This window comes from Aethalodelphis obliquidens, unplaced genomic scaffold (genome assembly GCF_003676395.1).
Source record: "Aethalodelphis obliquidens isolate GAN/ISIS:26980383/991018 unplaced genomic scaffold, ASM367639v1 scaffold20, whole genome shotgun sequence".
Lineage (NCBI taxonomy): Eukaryota > Metazoa > Chordata > Mammalia > Artiodactyla > Delphinidae > Aethalodelphis > Aethalodelphis obliquidens.
In genome coordinates, this window is record NW_020837964.1 from 12,419,600 (window position 1) to 12,440,112 (window position 20,513).

Consider the following 20,513-nt stretch of genomic DNA (forward strand, 5'->3'; position numbering starts at 1 on the left):
GGAAAATTAAGCAGAGGGATCCCAGCCGTGGTTCCCTGACTGTGCTCAGCAGGATGAGCTATGGAGTTTCCTTCTCCAAACACCAGAGAACAGACCGGATGAAGTCGCAAGACTGTCGAGTGGAGACCAGGTCCCAAGAGTCCACTGTACTTTGGCCAGCAGGATTTGCTGTGACAATCAGGTAAGGGGTTGAGCCACACACGGCCTGGGGATGGCACAGGGCTCTATGTAGGTCACTCAGCTGAAGAGATGAAGATGGACTGTGGGCGAGAGTAGTGAATGTGACAGGGGAGACAGCAGGGGTGGCTGGGACTAAACCTCCAGCAGCACCCCACGAAGCCCCCACCTCCTGAGGAGGACCCAGTGTCTCACATTTCCATGTCTTTGCGAGCTTTGTGCCTCCTGCCTATGGTGCTGTCACCTTATGCCCCATTTGACTAGTCCTGATACCAACAGTAGAGTGACACCAATTCCATTTAGCCACACTGGCTTTATACCAAGATGTTCCCAACTTTAGATTTATAGAGCATAAAACAATGTGGAAAAGTTAAAATACTTAAGCACTCTAGTTATGAAAAAGATATCTATGGAAATGGAAAGAAAATGTCTAATTAAAATCAGTGGAGTGGGGACTTCCCTGGTGGCGCAGTGGTTAAGAATCCGCCTGCCAATGCAGGGGACATGGATTCAAGCCCTGGGCCGGGAAGATCCCACATGCTGCGGAGCAACTAAGCCTGTGAGCCACAACCACTGAGCCTGCGCACCTAGAGCCCATGCTCCGCAACAAGAGAAGCCACTGCAATGAGAAGCCCGTACACAGCAACGAAGAGTAGCCCCCGCTCGCAGCAACTAGAGAAAGCCCGTGTGCAGCAACGAAGACCCAACACAGCCAAAAATAAATACATTAAAAAAAAAAATCAGTGGAGTGAAGATGTCACGGGGTCAAGTAAGTGGGCATGGGTTTTGGAGTCAGACAGGTAGAATTTGTTGTGCAAACTGTCCCGCCTCTTGGCCTGCACCTCACCAGTGAAATGACAACTTGCCTTCTAGCTTGCTGTAAGGTTGGTGAAATAAAGTCATATGTCCAGGCTATAAGAACTCGTCTTCAGGAGTCTCCTCCTCTAAGACCACTTCTGTATATGAGGATTACAAGGCACTTTTTAAAAAAATTATGAGTTCTGATCTGGATTTCTAAGGCCTTGGGAGCAAACAGCTCATGAAAGGACAGTCACCCCTATGGTCATTTGTTTAATTGTAAAGGTGTTTATGCTGAATTTTCTCAAAGCATTTGTTATTTGCTAATTTAGAGTAATGATACCCTTGGCATTCCCTGCATTTTTTTCATTGGTTTTTCTGTCTTTACTAGTCTTTTTTTTTTGTATTAAAGGTTCCATCATGTCAACAATGTCAAATATGTGTTTTAGTTGAGAACCCAGGCTCAAGACTACAACACAGCCATGAAAGCTGGAGCAGAACACAGCAGCCGGCCACCGTACAGAGTAAGGGAACTGCTTTATGTCATGCTATGTTAACTCATGTTAGTTAACTGTGTCCACTTAAATGGGTTATGTTGGTATTCCAGAATAAACAAATGTTAGAGACTAAGGAATGCATGAAAAATTTTCCATTGAAATTAATGTTAATTATATTTTTGACTTTGGAGAATTCTACTCTCCAGGCCCATAAAATCGTATACAAATACACATAAACACAACATTTTTAGATTTTTATTTTACAAAATTTGGTGTACACACACACACACACACACACACACACACACACAGAGGCACGCACACACACTTTTTCTCTCCCCCCTCCCCCCATCTGTCTTGGTGGCATTTGCCCCTAAACGCTCTTTCCTATGGAATACTGTCCAGCTGTGGTATATCTTTACCACAGTTTGTTCAATCATTCCCTTACTGATGGTCATTCACATTGTTTCCTTTTTTGTCCTTACCAAAAACTACAATATACATTGATAAACACATAGTCTTAGGTCCTGGCACGTTATTTTTTTTCTTAGTGATGGATTCCCAGAAGTGAGTCTGCTGGGTTGAAGAGTACAGTTGGCCCTTGAATAACACAGGGGTTAAAGGCACGGATTTTCAGTGTAGTCGAAAACCCAAGTATAAAGTCAGTCCTCCGTATCCAAGGTTCTGCATCTACAGATTCAACCAACCATGGATTGTGTAGGACTGTAGCATTTACTGAAAACAATCCGTGTATAAGCAGACCTGCGCATATTAAACTGGTGCTGTTCAAGAGCCAACTGCATGTGTGTTCTTAACGTTAGAAGACAGAGTCAATTATTTCCAAGGAGGTTGTCACAATTTGCATTTCTAACAGCAGTGTAGGAAGTTAACCTCTTCCCTTGCTTCCTTGCCATTATTATAGATAAGATGACAATTTAGAAAGACAAAGACTTACTGGACTACGGATATTCTGATAAATTTGTTCAGAAAAATCATTCACATTCATATACAGTCATAGCACATCAATAATCTTCAAAAACAAAAGAAAAAAAGGCCAGTTACAGTGGCCATTTACAATTCTAATGCATGATTTGTGATGGATAAGGACAGGAACTGGTGAATTTGAAATGAAGCCTAAAATGGAATCTTTGAGTTATGCAAAAATAAATTTTTAAAGGTTAATAATCAATATATGGGGAGATCACTAAAGTCTAATTTATGAAGTGTTTGTGAGCCTTTAAAGCAAAGTTGTAACTTACGCTAAGTCAGGTTCCAAAGGGAAATGCTTTTGGTTGATGATAGTGAAATTCATGGAAGAAATGCCTCCTTTAAAGAGAATTCTGCAAAAATTTATTTCTAAAGTGGACTAAGCACATGGAAAATTTAAAAAGCAATATAAGACATTTATTGACAGTTTCTTAAATTATTTTTCCTCTAAAGTCTCTGAAATGTAACATTTGAACTACATATGCATCCTATTTTTTGCAAGACAATTTATAAAATATTAAGGGAAATAGCGAAACACCCAAAAATACATGTAGTTTCTGGGTTATACAATATTTTGGTAAAAGACATGCATTTGCATTTGTATGTAAATATCCCAGTGGAAAATAACAAGAGCATGATGGGTGTGGCTATGCTTTACACAGCCCATTTATTCCCTGGTGCACACTGAGTGACAGAACCCACATCTGCTGCCTTTCACTCTTCAGTCTCTCTTAATTATCTCACACTTGCATATTTATGTCAATAATACTTCTAGGAAATCTTCAGCAAACCCAGGTTAAAACTTCAACAACATTGTCTTCTGTTGATTGAAGAGGCAGCTCAATAACAATGGTCATACCAACTTATATATGCCAGCAAGGAGGAGGAGAAAACATATGCTACATGCTATGGAAATCTGTTATGTGTTTCATCTGGAATGCAGACAGGATTGTAAAGGTACTGAAAAACACATGTTCAGTATGGAAAATCATGTTTGATGTGTCCTAATTTGATTATCAAGACAAGAATTCCAAACTCTTAGTGTCTGTTAAATTTACATGTGCAGATCTAAAATACAGTTTTTTTTGGTGGCATATTCTCACACATAACCACTCAATTCCTAGGGTACTGTCTCTAGCTCCTTTATGCTGCTTGCTGCCCAGAATATTTCATTATTGAATGAATTATTCAAGATTTTAAAAAACTCACTGTAATACAGCCAAGTACGTCTATTTACAATTGGATATATTCTGATATGTATTCTTTAGTTGGGTATCATATACCTAACTATCAGTACAATATTGTTCTTAGGGGACCTCATTTTTACACACTTTGAGTTGACAGATTGTCTCTCAGTATGAGTTCCCATGTTCCTTCAGCACCTTTGCAAGGTTTCTCCCTATTGGAAGGGTTCTCACAGTACAACCTGGCTGCAGTCTCAGGGTTTATCCCCGGTATGAACCCTCTGATGGACACTGAGTCGGGACTTCCTGCTGAAGGCCTTCCCACATTCAGAACACTCATATGGTTTCTCTCCTGTGTGGATTCGCAAATGTAATCTAAGAGTTGACCTCTGGCTGAATGTTTTGCCGCATTCAGTACATTCATAGGGTTTTTCTCCGGTATGAGTTCTCATATGTATAATGAGTTGTGAGTTCTGGATAAAGGATTTTCCACATTCACTGCACTCATAGCGTTTCTCCCCTGTGTGAATTTTCTGGTGTATAATGAGGTTTGATTTCTTGAAGAAGGTTTTGGCGCATTCATTACACTCATAGGGTCGTTCTCCAGTATGAATTCTCTGGTGTGTAGTAAGTTCAAATTTCTGGGCAAAGGTCTTGCCACATTCACTGCATTCGTAGGGCTTCTTCTCCATATGTGCTCGCTGGTGTACAATGAGGTTTGACTGGTGGGTGAAAGCTTTTCCACATTCAAGACATTCAAAGGGTTTCTCCCCAGTATGGATTCTCTGATGTTTAATGAGGTTTGCCTTATGGGAGAAGGTTTTCTTACACACGTTACATTCATAAGGTTTTTCTCCAGTATGTATTCTCTTATGACTAATAAGGAGTGATTTAAATGAGAATGCCTTGTCACAATAATTACAGATAAAAGGTTGCACCAAATTTCTGATTTTCTGGTGTTTAAAAATGCCTTCTTTATGGCTGAAGGCTTTTCCACTTCTATTATATTCAGAGTATTCCACTCCAGTATGGGTTTTCTCTTGCTTCAGATAGAGGAGTGCTTTTCCAAATCCATTACAGTCGTCGTCTTTCTTTCTTATATAGCTTCTATCGCTAGTAAGTAAGTCTGAATTATATCTCAAAGTTTTTTCATATAAGTCATATTTATAGGGTACTTGTCTTAAAGAAACAAAGTCTGTGCTAAGATTAAATGTTTTGCCAAAGAGATTATCTCTTTCTTCAATTGGGGTTTGGTTCTTAAAGATTATAAATGGCCTTGCCTGCTCATCTGGGTTTCTGTGGTCCCTCTCCATCTGGTCATCAGCCTTCCATACCTCTAGGAAAGAGCACATGAAATATCTGTCAACCCTTTCACCACAATGTTACGGAATGTGAAGACTCCACAAATGTTCCATTGTAGGGCTACCTCTTTAGTTTGGGACCCAGTCTTCCAGTATAAAAAAGTCCCCAGTTCCAAGTGCTCCTAGCTCTTAAACTCTGAAAGAAAAAGACAAAGCCTGTGGCAAAATGGGCACAAATAGCACTGCCAGATTACAAAACGGCCTTAAAAGTGGGTGAAGGGAAATAAATAAAAACAAATGATGTAAGAAGGCTGGCAATTCCAGAGACAAAGTCTATTTGGTGTCCTCAAGGACACCAGTTGGTACAGACCAAGAAAATAAGGAAATGTTAAGGGAAAAAACCCAGGCAGGTCTAAGTTGAGCAGCCAACACTGAGACTCTGAATTACTGTGGTCGGATGGCCACCTCACCTACATGCTCGAGGCTCCTTCCCCTTTTCTCTCCTTCTTTCATCTGCACCAATAACATCCTAAAGGCAACCTTTCTCACAGGTTTGCAGAGAGAACCCTATGCAGAGCTCCAAATCTCCCAAGTAGGACTTTTCCAAGTGGAAGGCAAAATCCAGAAATTCATAGATTCTGTAGGAAATATAAAACGGATCTAAGATATTTTTGACAGAATTGCTCACTGCTACTGCGGGTTGCACTACTTTTTCTATTGAAGTTGTTGGAGAGAGAAAGTGTTTCCATCACTGTATCCTGTATTTCTCCTTTTCATGTGTTTAATTTCTTCCTCAAACCAATCTTGTCCCTGCTTTTATTTGAAGGAATCTTAAGGATCAAATTTACCCGGCCTCAAGCTATGCTTAAAGAACCTTTACTCTGATCTCTGTATTACTGGTTATTCCTGACTCTTGTGATCCTGCTGCCATTTGCATCACTCTTGTACTGAAAAGTTTGTATTTTCCTTGAGGCTACTAAGCCAATTCCCATGACCTAAAATATAGAAGTCACCATTCTGGCTAAGTGAGAATACTAATGAAAGAGGAACTAATCACTGAACAAAGGTTTAAAACATGTTAGGCAAGAATCAAGGCTTGAGTGTGAGAGGTGAAAAGCTATAGAAATTAAACAGGAAAAACGTTAAGCAGCAAGAGACTGATATCTGGAGGTATGACTCAGGATATGAGGTGCACAAGTCATCTGTTCTCAGCTACCTCTAAAGGTTTAGGGATTTGAAAAATAGATTCCTAAAAAATATTTCAAAGATACCAACCCATTCACAATCTCTAGGATATTACTTCCACTGGCTTCTATCTGATTCTCCTTCCGACCTTCCACATCTTCCCTAGAAAGTTGTGAACTGGAAATTCTAACTCTGGTATCCATAACTCTTCTCACTGATCCAACATGAAAATCTGGTTTGATAATATCAGAGAACTTGATAATGGAACACAGCTCCTAACTGCTTGGACTTCAGAAAGCCTGAAAATAAAGAAGGTAGAACTTCAGAGTCTGCACTCTCTCTCAGCTTAAATACATGAAGCTTGACACCAAAACCATTTAGCAATTCAGAATCTTATAATTTTTGGTAACTGAGAAAGGACCTAAACACTACTAGGCAACATTGAACTGCGAACTACACCTGAAAGCTGTCCTTACCCACTGATAGTAAGTTGCTGTAATTCTCCAGCATCACGTCCATGTAGAGGATCCTCTGGGAGGGGTCCAGTTGCTCCCATTCCTCCTGGGTGAAGTCCACAGTCACATCCGTAAATGACACTGATCCCTGAAATGGCATATTGCTATTCATTCTGAAATGATCAGCATTTGGTGATGCAGGAAGGACATATGAAAACTTACTCTTACCATGTTGTAAAAGAATCATTCATTTAAAAAAACTTACATGTGATACCAACTGTTTTGTCATGTCTCCAAAAAATATTTTTATAAATAGTTAAAGCATTTATTCAGATTCCCCTGTATCTCTGGTGCTGTCATATTAAGCAGGTATTTAAGATTACTAAAACATTGTTTCTCCTCTGAAGATGTACATATGAAGACAGTTACATAAACATTATTATGCAGTATTTAATGTTACCAGTTAGTGATGATGCTCATATAGGTATTATTTTTGTGGTCTCAAACTAGACAATATTAAAGAGTTAATTAAAGCTTTGAATATTTAAAGGCAGAAGATGAAATCTCAATTATAAGATAAAATATCAGGCATAAATAAAGATCACTCTACCATATCCAAGCCATAAAAAGGGTAGAAAAGCAAAAACAAACAAGTGAGACTACATCAAACTAAAAAGCTTTTGCACAGTAAAGGAAACAATCAACACAGTGAAAAGGCAAAACCTACCAAATGGGAGAAAATATTTGCAAATCATGTATCTGCTAAGGGGTTAATATATAGCAAAGAAAAAAATAAAACCCAATCCAATTAAAAAATGGGCAGAGGAGGGCTTCCCTGGTAGCGCAGTGGTTGAGAGTCCGCCTGCCGATGCAGGGGACAGGGGATCGTGCCCCGGGCCGGGAAGATCCCACATGCTGTAGAGCGGCTGGGCCCGTGAGCCATGGCCGAGCCTGCGCGTCCGGAGCCTGTGCTCCGTAACAGGAGAGGCCACAGCAGTGAGAGGCCCGCGTACTGCAAAAAAAAAAAAAAAAACCAAAAAGGCAGAGGAGATAAATAGACGTTTTTCCCAAGAAGACATACAAATGACCAACTGGTACAGGAGGTGTTCAAAATCACTAATTACCAGGGAAATACAAATCAAAACCACAGTGAAATAATATCACCACACCTGTAAAAAAGGCTATTATAAAAAAAGACATTTACAACTATTTACACTTACAACTATTATCACTTATATTGTAGTAGGTACTTTAAGTAATCTAGAGATAATTTAAAGTATAAGGGAGGATGTATATGGGTTATATGCAAATACTATGCCTTTTATGTAAGGGACTTGAGTATCTGCATATTTTGGTATCCATGGGGGTCCCCGGAACCAACGCCCCTAGGATACTGAAGGATGACTATCCCCATGTTCATTTCAGCATTATTTACAAAAGTCACATACGGAAACAACCTAAGTATCCACGGATGGAATATTCAGCCATAAAAAAGAAGGGAGTCTTGCTATTTGCAACAACATGGATGGACCTTGAGGGAATTATGCTATATGAAATAAGTCAGACGGAGAAAGACAAAAACCATATGATCTCAATTCTATGTAGAATCTAAAAGCAAGAAAAACAAGCACATAGATACAGAGAACAGATTGGTGGTTGCCAGAGGCTGGAGAGTGGAGGTAGGAGAAATGCATGAAAGGGGCCATAAGGTACAAACTTATAGTTACAAAGTAAATCATGTAATGTACAGTATGAGGACTGTAGTTAATAATACTGTATTGCAGATTTGAAAGTTGCTAACAGATCTTGAAAGTTCTTATCATAAAAAAAATTATAACTGGTGATGATGGATGTTAACTAGACTTATTGTGGTGATCACTTCACAGTACACACAAATATCAAATAATGTACAACTGAAACTAAAAATGTTATGTCAATTATACCTCAATAAAAAATAATTAAAAGTTAAGTCTATTACTTTTAATAAAACAATATCCACAGCAGCAGTTTACATAAGAGCCCTAAACTGGAAAAACAAACATTCATCAATAGATTAATTTGTCGTGGTACATTAAAACCATCAGTACTATAAAGCAATGAAAAGGAACTAATTCCAGCTACAGAGGGAAGATTTCACACGGGTTTCAAGAATGCTGGCTAACTTTTATTTCTTGGTCTGAATGTATATATGACACTTTTCACTACAGTAAACAATCCGCGTGGAACAAAAGACATGCTGAAGCATATAAACATGAAGAGTCATGAGCTAGAAAACTAAGACTAATGAAAACCAAGAAGAGTTATAAGGAAAAAAATTGAAGACCATTTGATAACTTTCAAAAATCATCTACATTCACTTGGCCACAGGGTAAGTATAATAAGAACTTTTGCATCGCTGCCAGACCAACAAGGGTTAATAAACCTGTGGCACACCATTTTGGCTCAAGTTACAATGATTTAGAAATGACTCTACCATCAAATATGAAAATATTTTGTATTTTTTCTCACAATGCTGTTTTCCATACTCTATACAAACAAAAAACCTCCAAAAATTAGAGATAAAACACAATTCTGATAGTATAGGACTAAAAGGGATGTCAAACATGACCGTCCTCAAAGAATTACTTTTGTCAATGACAGATGCAGTTTTGATGTGGAATCAATTTGGTGTTCGGAGCACAAATCCTATGGCCACGAGTAGAGGTGTATTTAGTGTATTTGACACCCAGAGCAGACCTCAACACTTCAAACTGTTAAACGTCTAAAATCTTCACCTACAAATTTACTTCTGAGTACAAGAATCCTCTTTAACCTATTCACATTCCCTGTCTACTGAATCCATGTAACTGTCCTCTTCAGTTATGACCTCCAGTTCCTTAACCACTCCTTTTTCCAAATACCTCCAAAATCTACATTACGCTTGTCACCATCTTTAAAATACATGCCCCAGTGACTTTCCACCATCTCCCACTCATAACTTGTAGCCTCAGGAAAAGTCACAGAAAGTAAGAAAAAAATGAGATAAAGGTCTGAGCACTACAAATGACCTAGTTATATTGCACAAATTTTCAGGTAACCCAATAGTATTATTTTATGACATCTTACAGGAATCTTTAGCCACATGGCATGGGAGCAGAGAATGCCAGCGGTGGGTCATCTATGCCTGAGATCAATGATATTGAGGTCAACAATCATGGAGTCAAGATTTTCCCAGTAGTAAATATTTATTCCCACTTCCAGATCACTTCTGAAATTATAGCTTTAAAAATAGGAACACTAGGAAATTTCCCAGGGACTAAATTAAGTACTAAGGACACAAGACCCAAGACCACTCTTCACCCTTGTAGGCAAGCTATAGAACCCCTCAAGTCTTATCTTTGCTTCCTCTTTCCACTGCCACCCCAGCTATTACAAAAGCTTCCTAACTCTTATTTCCTGTCTCCTCTCATTCTCATCTACTCCACATTATAAAGCTAACGTGATTTTTCTAAAGTATAGCTCTACTCATACAATTACCTTGATTAGAAACATCATCCATTATGTCTTGAAATAAACTATGACTGCCTAGCATTCAACACCATTCAAATTCCTCTTCCATCCCTCTCTCCCCTGACTCCCCTCTCTATGCACAGATTCTCCCACTTAGGACACATCACAGATCACTTAGATGTGATCTTCCATAATTTGAGTCCCTACTCTCTTTTAAACCTGGAGTGCTTTATTTGTATGTCTCTTGTGGCATATATTTCACTCTGCTTTCTTTTTTCTTTCCTTTTTTAAAAAATGTGCCCTATTTCTTTTACTCTCCCCATTAGATGTTATGATTTTTTAGACCAGAAATTGTATCTCTGTATTTCTGTTAGCACAAAATACATGAGTACAAGTTAGGGACTCAAATAAAATAAAATAAAACAAAAAGAATTCTAATTGGGGACTTCCCTGTTGGCGCAGTGGTTAAGAATCCACCTGCCAGTGCAGGGGACACGGGTTCGAGCCCTGGTCCGGGAAGATCCCACATGCTGTGGAGCAACTAAGCCTGAGTACCGTAACTACTGAGCCTGTGCTCTAGAGCCTGTGAGCCACAAATACTGAGCCCGCGTGTCACAACTACTGAAGCCCGCGTGCCTAGAGCCTGTGCTCTGCAACAAGAGAAGCCACCGCAATGAGAAGCCTGCATACCACAACAAAGAGCAGCCCCCGCTCACCGCAACTAGAGAAAGCCTGCGTGTAGCAACAAAGACCCAACACAGCCAAAAATAAATAAATAAACTTATAAAAAACAAAAAACAATGCTAACTGAATGGTGCTCAGTATTCAAATTTTTCTCCCACTATTTTCTTGCTTCCTGAAGAGCCATGCCACACAATTCCTATAGCAATATCCTAAGTAGCTAGCTAAAATAATACAGCATCTGAACTGTACTCAGATTATACAAAAAAATTTGGTAATATCTGGTAAATCCTAAAATGTGGCTTATTTTCCTGAGATGTCATGCATGCCCTAGTATTCTTGTCTCTTCATTAAAAATGCTTTTTATTGCATTACAAACAATAATAACAATTGGGAATACAATTGATTCCCAGATCAATTCTGGCTGAACTTGTTCCTGACAATTTATCTGCATTTTGGTATTGGTCTTATTAGTGGTAATTTAGCTCTTCAGCATCCAGGATATGGTCACTCTATTCATGGAGTAAGTATAAGTAAAATCATCACTACATTGTCAGTACAATGTAAGTAGAGACACAATGTGACTCATCATCACAGAGGCATAAGTCATGGGCTAAATAACCTTTCACAAAAGAAAGGAACAGCACAGCCGTAAAACTGAGTAGAAAAAAAAATCTTAGAAAATATATATAATTGGATTTAATAGCAGGTTAGATTCAACTGAAGAGATGATTAGTAAACCTGATGATAGGTCAGTGAGAAATATCCAGACTGAAATAGAAAAAGAACAAAGGATGGAAAACACATCAAAATGCCTAAGAGATATGTGGCACAAAGTAAAGGTCTAATATACTTGCAACTGGAGCCCCAGTAAGAGAAGCAAGATGCAACAGAAACATATTTGAAGAGATAATGGCTGAGAATTTTCTGGAAGAGCTCACATCAGACTATAGAATACCTCTAACCCCAGGAATAAATATAAAGAAAAGCACATTTAGGCACATCATAAAAAAACTAACAATCTCAGAAGAAAAAAAATACATTGTTTTCTGTTGTTTCAATACAAACACTGGAAACCAGAAAGTAACAGAATACCCTCAAAGCGCTCATAATACTAGAATGTGAGTTGGCAAATATTTTCTATACAGGGCCAATTAGTAAATATTTTAGGTTTTGTAGACAGTATGTAGCCTCAACTACAACTAATCAAGTTGGCTGTTTTACCACAAAAGTAGGCACAGACAATATGTAAACAAATGGACATGGCTGTGTTCCAATAAAACTTGATCTAGGGACACTGAGATTTGAAAACATTTCATAAAAGATTAAGACCTTCAGAGAAGTTTAAAAACAACAACAAAAACAACAACATACTTTTTACAAGAGACAAACTTAAATAACACAAAGCTTGAAAATAAAAGGCATTGTAACGGCTAGCCCAGGAACATCACTAATTAGTTAAAACAAAATTCTAAAAATATGTATATACCATGATCCTCAAATTCTACTTAATGAATATAAAAATATCAGAAAAGAGAACTGGCTACCTCTAAAGTGAGGAGACTGGCTTTAATAGTCAAAAAGATTTTAGCATTGAGTGAGGTGACCTAATACCAGCAGTGACAGCATGCTAGGAGGGCAGAACCATGATATAGTGAGAGAGAGTAAGAGACAGAATTCATGTATGAATTGTGTAACAAACAGGAAAAAACATTATGTGTGGAGGCAAATAAGCCAAGATGATAAATATTGACTACTGGATGGTGTAACTGGTTGATAGTTATTAGAATGAACTGTATTGCAAGTGATGACATTCAACTATTTGGACATACAAAAATGGCAATTTCATATAGCTCAACCTAATATGCTTTTATCTGTATTTCTGTGCATTTTCATACTTAACAGAATCAAACCAAACACAGGTAAGTGACAAACTTCCTTGGAGCTCAACCCAAAGAAAATGGTAAGAAAAAATAAAAAATAGTAAAAAGAAAGAAAAATAAAAATATTTTATGAATTACTAGGCAAACAGGAAGAGAAATCAGAAAAATTTAGAACCCTGGGATAAAGGAGAAAAGCCTATAAGTTTCAGGAGAGAACTGAACAGGTCACATTCTGATAAATAGACAGGACTTTGTACTTGTTGAAATACAACACCAAAAAGCAATGACTTCAAAATTCTGAAAGAAGAAAACAACAAAAGCTGGGCAAATAAATAAAACAGTTTGCAGGTACTGGAAAGCAACCACTGCAGGGCTACAATTATTGAAAAGATGGGTGAGCATGAAGGGAACTAAACATTCACACCAATGATAAAAGTGCTGAGAGGCAAAAATGATCAATCTTGAGTTTTATATCCAGCAAAATGTCCCTAAAGATATTTTCTAGACTATGGCACAGAGAAATAGAAATCAAGCAGAAAGTGACAGTATTGCTACATGGAATAAATAAAAATTGGATTTGGGTCTGCAGAACAACTGGGATTTGGGGGCAGAGTAATGGAGATAGGAAGCCATAGAGAAGGGGCTCTAAAATTCTGCATAAAATTCACCTCAGGGCTTCCCTGGTGGTGCAGTGGTTGAGAGTCCGCCTGCCGATGCAGGGGATACGGGTTCGTGCCCCGGTCCGGGAAGATCCCACATGCCACGGAGCGGCTGGGCCCGTGAGCCATGGCCGCAGAGCCTGCGCATCCGGAGCCTGTGCTCTGCAATGGGAGAGGCCACAACAATGAGAGGCCCGTGTACCGCAAAAGAAAAAAAAAAAAATTCACCTCAGATCTTTGGCTGGCTCCTAACATGTGCAGGTGGAAGGCAAGCCTCCAGGAGAACTAGCAGAGTATAACAGTTTTGTTCCACCAGATAGTTAAGTTATTGGCAGAATAAAACTTTACATTCTTTAGAGGGAATTATGCACCATACAACATGTCCAACACACAAAAATTACTAGACATGCAAAAAAATCAAAAAGCAATTAAAAGACAAAAAACCAAGAAAGTCAAGAACAGACATAGCGATAATTCATGTATTAGAGTTAGCATACAAACAGTTAAGATTAACTGTACAAGTAATATGTTAAAAATATAGAAAAAAAGATAAACAATGCAGTGAAAATATTTCAACAAAAAACTGGAATCTACAAAAAGAAAGCAAATGGACATTGTAGAACTGCAAAATGTAGTTTTTAACTGAAATTAACTCATTGTATAGTCTTAAGAGTAGACTAGACCCAGCAGAAGATAAGAATTGTGAATTTGAAGACAGGTAAATAGAAGATATTCAAACTGAAGCAGAAGAGAAAAAAATGGGGGGAAAGACAAAGCATTAACAAGATGTGAAGCATGGCCATAAAAGTCTAATGCACCATTCCTTAAAATGCTAAAAGGAAAAACAAAAAAGGATAATGTGTAGTCCCAGAAGAAGAGGAAAAAAGAATGGGACAGAAACAATATTTGAAGAAATAATAGCTGAGAATATTCCAAATTTGATAAAAGGCAATGACCACAAATCTAAGAAACTCAGTAAAGCCCAAGGAGAATAAATACAAAGAAAATTATACCTAAATACATCACATTCAAACTGCTGAGTGTCAGAGAAAGAATATCTTAAAAGAAGCCAGAGGGGGACTTCCCTGGCAGTCCAGTGGTTAAGACTCTGTGCTTCCACTGCAGGGGGGGTGCAGGTTCGATCTCTGGCCAGGGAACTAACATCCTGCATGCTGCACAGTGTGGCCAAAAGAAAGAAGAAAAAAAAGACGCACTTCCTTTAGGGAAGAACAATAAAAATGAAGAATTATTTCTTAATGGAAACCACACATGTGAGACAGAAATGGAATTCATGTTTAAAGTACTGAAACAAAAATTAACCCTAGAATTCTATGCCCAGGGAAAATACTTTTCAAAATAAAGGCATACACAGATAAACAAAAGCTTTAAGAATTCACTGCAGTATACTGATTTCTGCTCTTGGATTGTAGTGAGATGGTATAATCCTAATTTGAGGTGATTACTACAGTATAGAAACTGTAATCCCTAGAGAAACCATTTTCTTAAAAAAACACACAAAGGAAAAAAGACACATATAGCACAGATGAAAAACAAACAGTAAGATGACAGACTTAAATCCAACTGTATAATGAACTTAATTACAGACAAAATAATAAGTCAATTAAAAGACGGTCAGGCTGGATAAAAACTATGACCCAACTATATGTTACTTAGAGGTAAGAAACACACTATAAATATAGGAACACAAATAGGTTGAAGCAAAAAAAATGGAAAAGATATACCATGAAAATGCTAATCATAAAAAGGTAGATATACAGCCTGTGACTCTAGAGGCAGGGATGCCTGGACAAGATGGTGGAGTAGAAGGACCTGACCTCACCTCCTTTCACGGAAACACCAAAATCACAACTAACTGCTGAACAACCACTGACAAAAAAGGACTGGAACCTACCAAAAAAGATACTCTACTTCCAAAGACAGAGAAGAAGCTGCAACGAGACAGTAGGGGGGGTGCATTCCTGATACAATCAAATCCCATAGCTGCCAGGTGGGCGACCCACAAATTGGAAAATATATTCACAAAGATTCTCCCACAGGAGTGAGAGTTCTGAGTCCCATGACAGGGTCCCCGGTCTGGGGGTCTGGATTGGGAGGAGGAGCCCTGAGAGCATCTGGCTTTGAAGGCCAGTGGGGCTTGATTGCTGGAAATCCACAGGACTGGGGGAAACAGAAATATCACTCTTGGATGGCACACACAAGGTTTCGTGTGCACACCAGGACCTGGGGAAAAAGCAGTGACTTCATAAGAGCCTCAGAGGCCTACTTGCTGGTCTTGGAGAGTCTCCTGGGGAGGTGGGGGGCAGCTGTGGCTCACTGCAAGGACAAGGACACTGGTGGTGAAGAAACTGAGGAGTATTCATTGGCGTGAGCTGTCTTGGAGGCCAACATTTTGACACCAAGACCTGGCCCCACCAGATAGCCCAAAGGCTCCAGTGCTGGGACACCACAGGACAACCAACCAACAGGGTGGGAACACAGCCCCATCCATCAGCAGTCAGGCTACTTAAAGTCTTCTAAACCCACAGCCGCCTATAGGCATGCCCCTTGACATGGCCCTGCCCACCAGATAGATAAGACCCAGCCCCACCCACCAGTGGGAAGGCACCAGACCCTCCCAACAGGAAGCCTGCACAAGCCTCTTAGACCAGCCTCATCCACCAGGGGACAGACATCAGAAACAAGAGGAGCTACAATCCTGCAGGCTGTGCAATGCAAAAATAGAAGGTTAAAGAAAACAAGATGGCAGAGGAATATGTTCCAGAAGAAGGAACAAGATAAAAAAGAACAACTAAGTGAAGTGGAGACAGGCAATCTACCTGAAAAAGAATTCAGGGTAATGACAGTAAAGATGATCCAAGATATGGGAAAGAGAATTGAGACACAGACTGAAAAGATACAAGAAATGCTTAACAAAAAGCTAGAAAATTTAAAAAACAGAGATGAACAATACAATAAGAGAAATGAAAAACACACTAGAAGGAATCAATAGCAGAATAAATGAGGCAGAAGAACAGATAAGTAACCTGGAAGACAGAATGGTGGAAATCACTGTCATGGAACACAATAAAGAAAAAAATGAAAAAAAACTGACAACAGTTTAAGACACATCTAGGGACAACATTAAATGCACCAACATTCACATTATAGGGGTTCCAGAAGGAGAGGAGAGAAAGGGCCTAGAAAGTATTTGAAATAATAGCTGAAAACTTCCCTTACATGGGAGAGGAAGCATTCACCCAAGTCTAGGAAGCACAGAGAGTCCCAGGCAGGATAAACCCAAGGAGGAACATGCCAAGACACATACTAATCAAACTGGCAAAAATTGAAGGCAAAGAGAAAATATTAAAAGCAACAGGGGAAAAGTAACAAATTACATACAAGGGAATCCCCATAAAGTTATCAGCTGATTTTCCAGCTGAAACTCTGCAGCCCAGAAGGGAGTGGCATGATACATTTAAAGTGATGAAAGGGAAAAACCTAGAACCAGAAATACTATACCCAGTAAGGATCTCATTCAGATTCAATGGAGAAATTGAAAGCTTTACAGCAGGCAAAAGCTAAGAGAATTCAGCACCACCAAAAGGTCTTCACAACAAATGCTAAAGGAACTTCTCTAGGTGGGAAAGAAAAACCCACACCTAGAAACCAGAAAATTACAAATGGCAAAGCTCACCAGTAAAGGCAAACATAAAGGTAGGAAATCATCCACACAAAAATATGCTATCAAAACCAGCAACAGTTAGAAGAGGAGTACAAATGTAGCGTATTGGGAATATACTTGAAATTAAAAGACCAGCAACTTAAAAACAATTTTGTATACATATAGACTGATACATCAAAATCTTTTGTACCCACAAACCAAAAATCTACAATAGATATACACACAAAAAAGAATCCAAACACAACACTAAAAATAGTCACCAAATCACAAGAGAAAAGCACAAAAGAGGAAGAGAAGAAAAAAGACCTAAGAAAACAACCCCAAAACAACAAAAAGGCAATAAGGACATACATATCAGTAATTATCTTAAATTTAAATGAATTAAACGCTCCAACCAAAAGACACAGACTGGCTGAATAGCTACAAAAACAAGACATGTATATATGCTGTCTACAAGAGACCCACTTCAGATGTAGGGACACATACAGACTATAAGTGAGGGGATGCAAAAAAGTATTCCATGCAAATGGAAATCAAAAGAAAGCTGGAGTAGCAATACTAATATCAGACAAACTAGACTTTAAAATAAAGAATGTTACAAGAGACAAAGAAGGATGTACATAATGATCAAGAGATCAATCCAAAAAGAAGATATAACAATTGCAAACACATATGCATCCAACCTAGAAGCACCTCAATATATACAGCAAATTACTAACAGCCATAAAAGGAGAAATCGACAGTAACACAGTAATAGTGAAGGACTTGAGCACCCCACTTACATCAATGGACAGATCATCCAGACAAAATCCATAAGGAAACACAGACCTTAAATGACACATTAGACCACATGGACTTATTGATATTTATAAAGCATTCCATCCAAAAGTAGCAGAATACACTTTCTTCTCAAGTGCACGTGGAACATTCTCCAGGACAGATCACATGCCGGAGGCAAAGCGAGCCTCAGTAAATTTAAGAAAATTGAAATCATATCAAACATCTTTTCTGAACACAACACTGTAAGATTAGAAATCAGCTACAAGAAAAAAACTGCAAAAAACACAAACACATGGAGGCTAAACAATATGCTACTAAACAACAAATGGATCACTGAAGAAATCAAAGAGGAAATCAAGAAAAACCCAGAGACAAATTAAGACAAAAGCATGACAATCCAAAACCTATGGGACAAAACAAAAGCAGTTCTAAGAAGGAAGTTTATAGCAAAGCATTCTCACCTCAAGAAACAAGAGAAATCTCACAAAAACAACCTAACCTTACACCTAAAGAAACTAGAGAAAAAACAACAAACAAAACACAGAATTAGCAGAAGGAAAGAAATCATAAAGATCAGAGCAAAATAAACGCAATAGAGACAAAATTAAAGAAAAGATCAATGAAACTAAAAGCTGTTTCTCTGAAAAGGTAAACAAAATTGATAAACCTTTAGCCAGATTCATCAAGAAAAAAAAGGGAGGGCTTCCCTGGTGGCGCAGTGGTTGAGAGTCCGCCTGCCGATGCAGGACACATGGGTTCATGCCCCGGTCCAGGAAGATCCCACGTGCCGCGGAGGGTCTGGGCCCGTGAGCCGTGACCGCTGAGCCAGCGCGTCTGGAGCCTGTGCTCCGCAGCGGGAGAGGCCACAACAGTGAGAGGCCCGCGTACCGCAAAAAAAAAAAAAAGAAAAAAAGAAAAAAGGGAGAGTGCTCAAATCAATAAAATTAGAAATGAAAAAGTTACAACAAACACCACAAAAATACAAAGGCTCATAAGAGACTATTGCAAGCAACTATACGCCAATAAAATGGACAACCTAGAAGAAATGGACAAACTCTTAGAAAGGTACAACCTTCGAGACTGAACCAGGAAGAAATACAAAACATGAACAGACCAATCACAAGTACTGAAATTGAAACTGTGATTTAAAAAATTCCAATAAACAAAAGTTCAGAACCAGATGGTTGCACAGGCAAATTCTATCAAACATTAAGAGTTAACATCTATCCTTCTGAAACTCTTCCAAAAAATTGCAGAGGAAGGAACACTCCCAAGCTCATTCTACAAGGCCACCATCACCCTGATACCAAAACCAGACAAAGATACCACAAAAAAAAGAAAACTACAGGCCAGTATCACTCATGAACATAGATGCAAAAATTCAACAAAACAGTAGCAAACCAAATCCAACAATACATTAAAAGGATCATGATCAAGTGGGATTTATCCCAGGGATGCAAGGATTTTTCAATATCTGCAAACCACTGAATTAACAACCTGAAGAATATGCCACATTAACAACTTGAAGAATAAAAACCACATTATCTCAATAGATGCAGAAAAAGGGACTTCCCTGGTGGTCTAGAGGTTAAGACTTCGCCTTCTGATGCAGGGGGTGCAGGTTCAATCCCTGGTTGGGGAGCTAAGATCCTACATGCTTTGTGGCCACAAAACAAACAAAAAAAATAAAAAACAGAAGCAATATTGTAACAAATTCAATGAAGACTTTAAAAATGGTCCACATTAAAAAAAACCAAACAAAAAACAAACTGAAAAAAAAATAGATGCAGAAAAAGCTTTTGACAAAATTCAACACCCATTTATGATAAAAATCTCTCCAGAAAATGGGCCTAGAGGGAACCTACCTCAACATAATAAAGGCCATATACGACACACCGACAGCTAACATCATTCTCAATGGTGAAAAACTGAAAGCATTTCTTCTAAGATCAGGAACAAGACAAGGATGTCCACTCTCGCCACTATTATTCAACATAGTTTTGGAAGTCCTAGTCCCAGAAATAGAAGAATAAAAAGAAATAAAAGGAATCCACATTGGAAAACAAGAAGTAAAACTGTCACTGTTTGCAGATGACATTATACTATACTTAGAAAATCCTAAATATGCTACCGAAAACTACTAGAGCTCATCAATGAATCTGGTAAAGTTGCAGGATACAAAATTGATACACAGAAATCTATTGCATTCCTATACACTAAAAACGAAAGATCACAAAGAGAAATTAAGGAAACAATTCCATTTACCATCTCATCAAAAAGAATAAAATACCTAGGAATAAACCTACCTAAGGAGGCAAAAGACCTGTATTGAGAAAACTGTAAGATACTGATGAAAGGAATCAAACATGACACATATGAGAGATATACCATGGTCTTGGAGTGGAAGAATCAATACTGTCAAAATGACCATACTACCTAAAGCAATCTACAGATTCAACACAATCCTTATCAAATGACCAATGGCATTTTTTCACAGAAGTAGGAAAAGAATTTTTTTAATTTGTATGGAAACACAAAAAGACCCAGAATAGGGCTTCCCTGGTGGCGCAGTGGTTGAGAGTCCACCTGCTGATGCAGGGGACACAGGTTTGTACCCCGGTCTGGGAAGATCCCACATGCTGCGGAGTGGCTGGGCCCGTGAGCCATGGCCACTAAGCCTGCGCCTCCAGAGCCTGTGCTCCACAATGGGAGAGGCCACAACAGTGAGAGGCCCGTGTACCACAAAAAAAAAAAA

General features: G+C 38.7%; 1 protein-coding gene across 14 annotated transcripts in view; it reads right to left on the minus strand.

The window, feature by feature from the left end:
- Nucleotides 1–1,753: 1,753 nt before the first annotated feature.
- The window catches only part of ZFP1 (ZFP1 zinc finger protein), a 63,417-nt gene continuing 44,657 nt past the window's right edge, over nucleotides 1,754–20,513 (minus strand). For 3 of the 14 annotated variants that reach the window (XM_027119254.1, XM_027119256.1, XM_027119253.1), the window contains 2 exons: nucleotides 6,606–6,732; nucleotides 1,754–4,979 (listed from right to left, as the gene is read on the minus strand). In XM_027119254.1, coding sequence (XP_026975055.1) covers nucleotides 3,898–4,979; nucleotides 6,606–6,732 — 1,209 coding nt within the window. In that variant the 3' untranslated portion in view covers nucleotides 1,754–3,897. Of the gene's footprint in view, nucleotides 6,429–6,605; nucleotides 6,733–13,305; nucleotides 13,347–20,513 lie in introns of those variants that run through there. The other 11 variants (XM_027119265.1, XM_027119255.1, XM_027119263.1 and 8 more) reach the window with 11 other exon arrangements.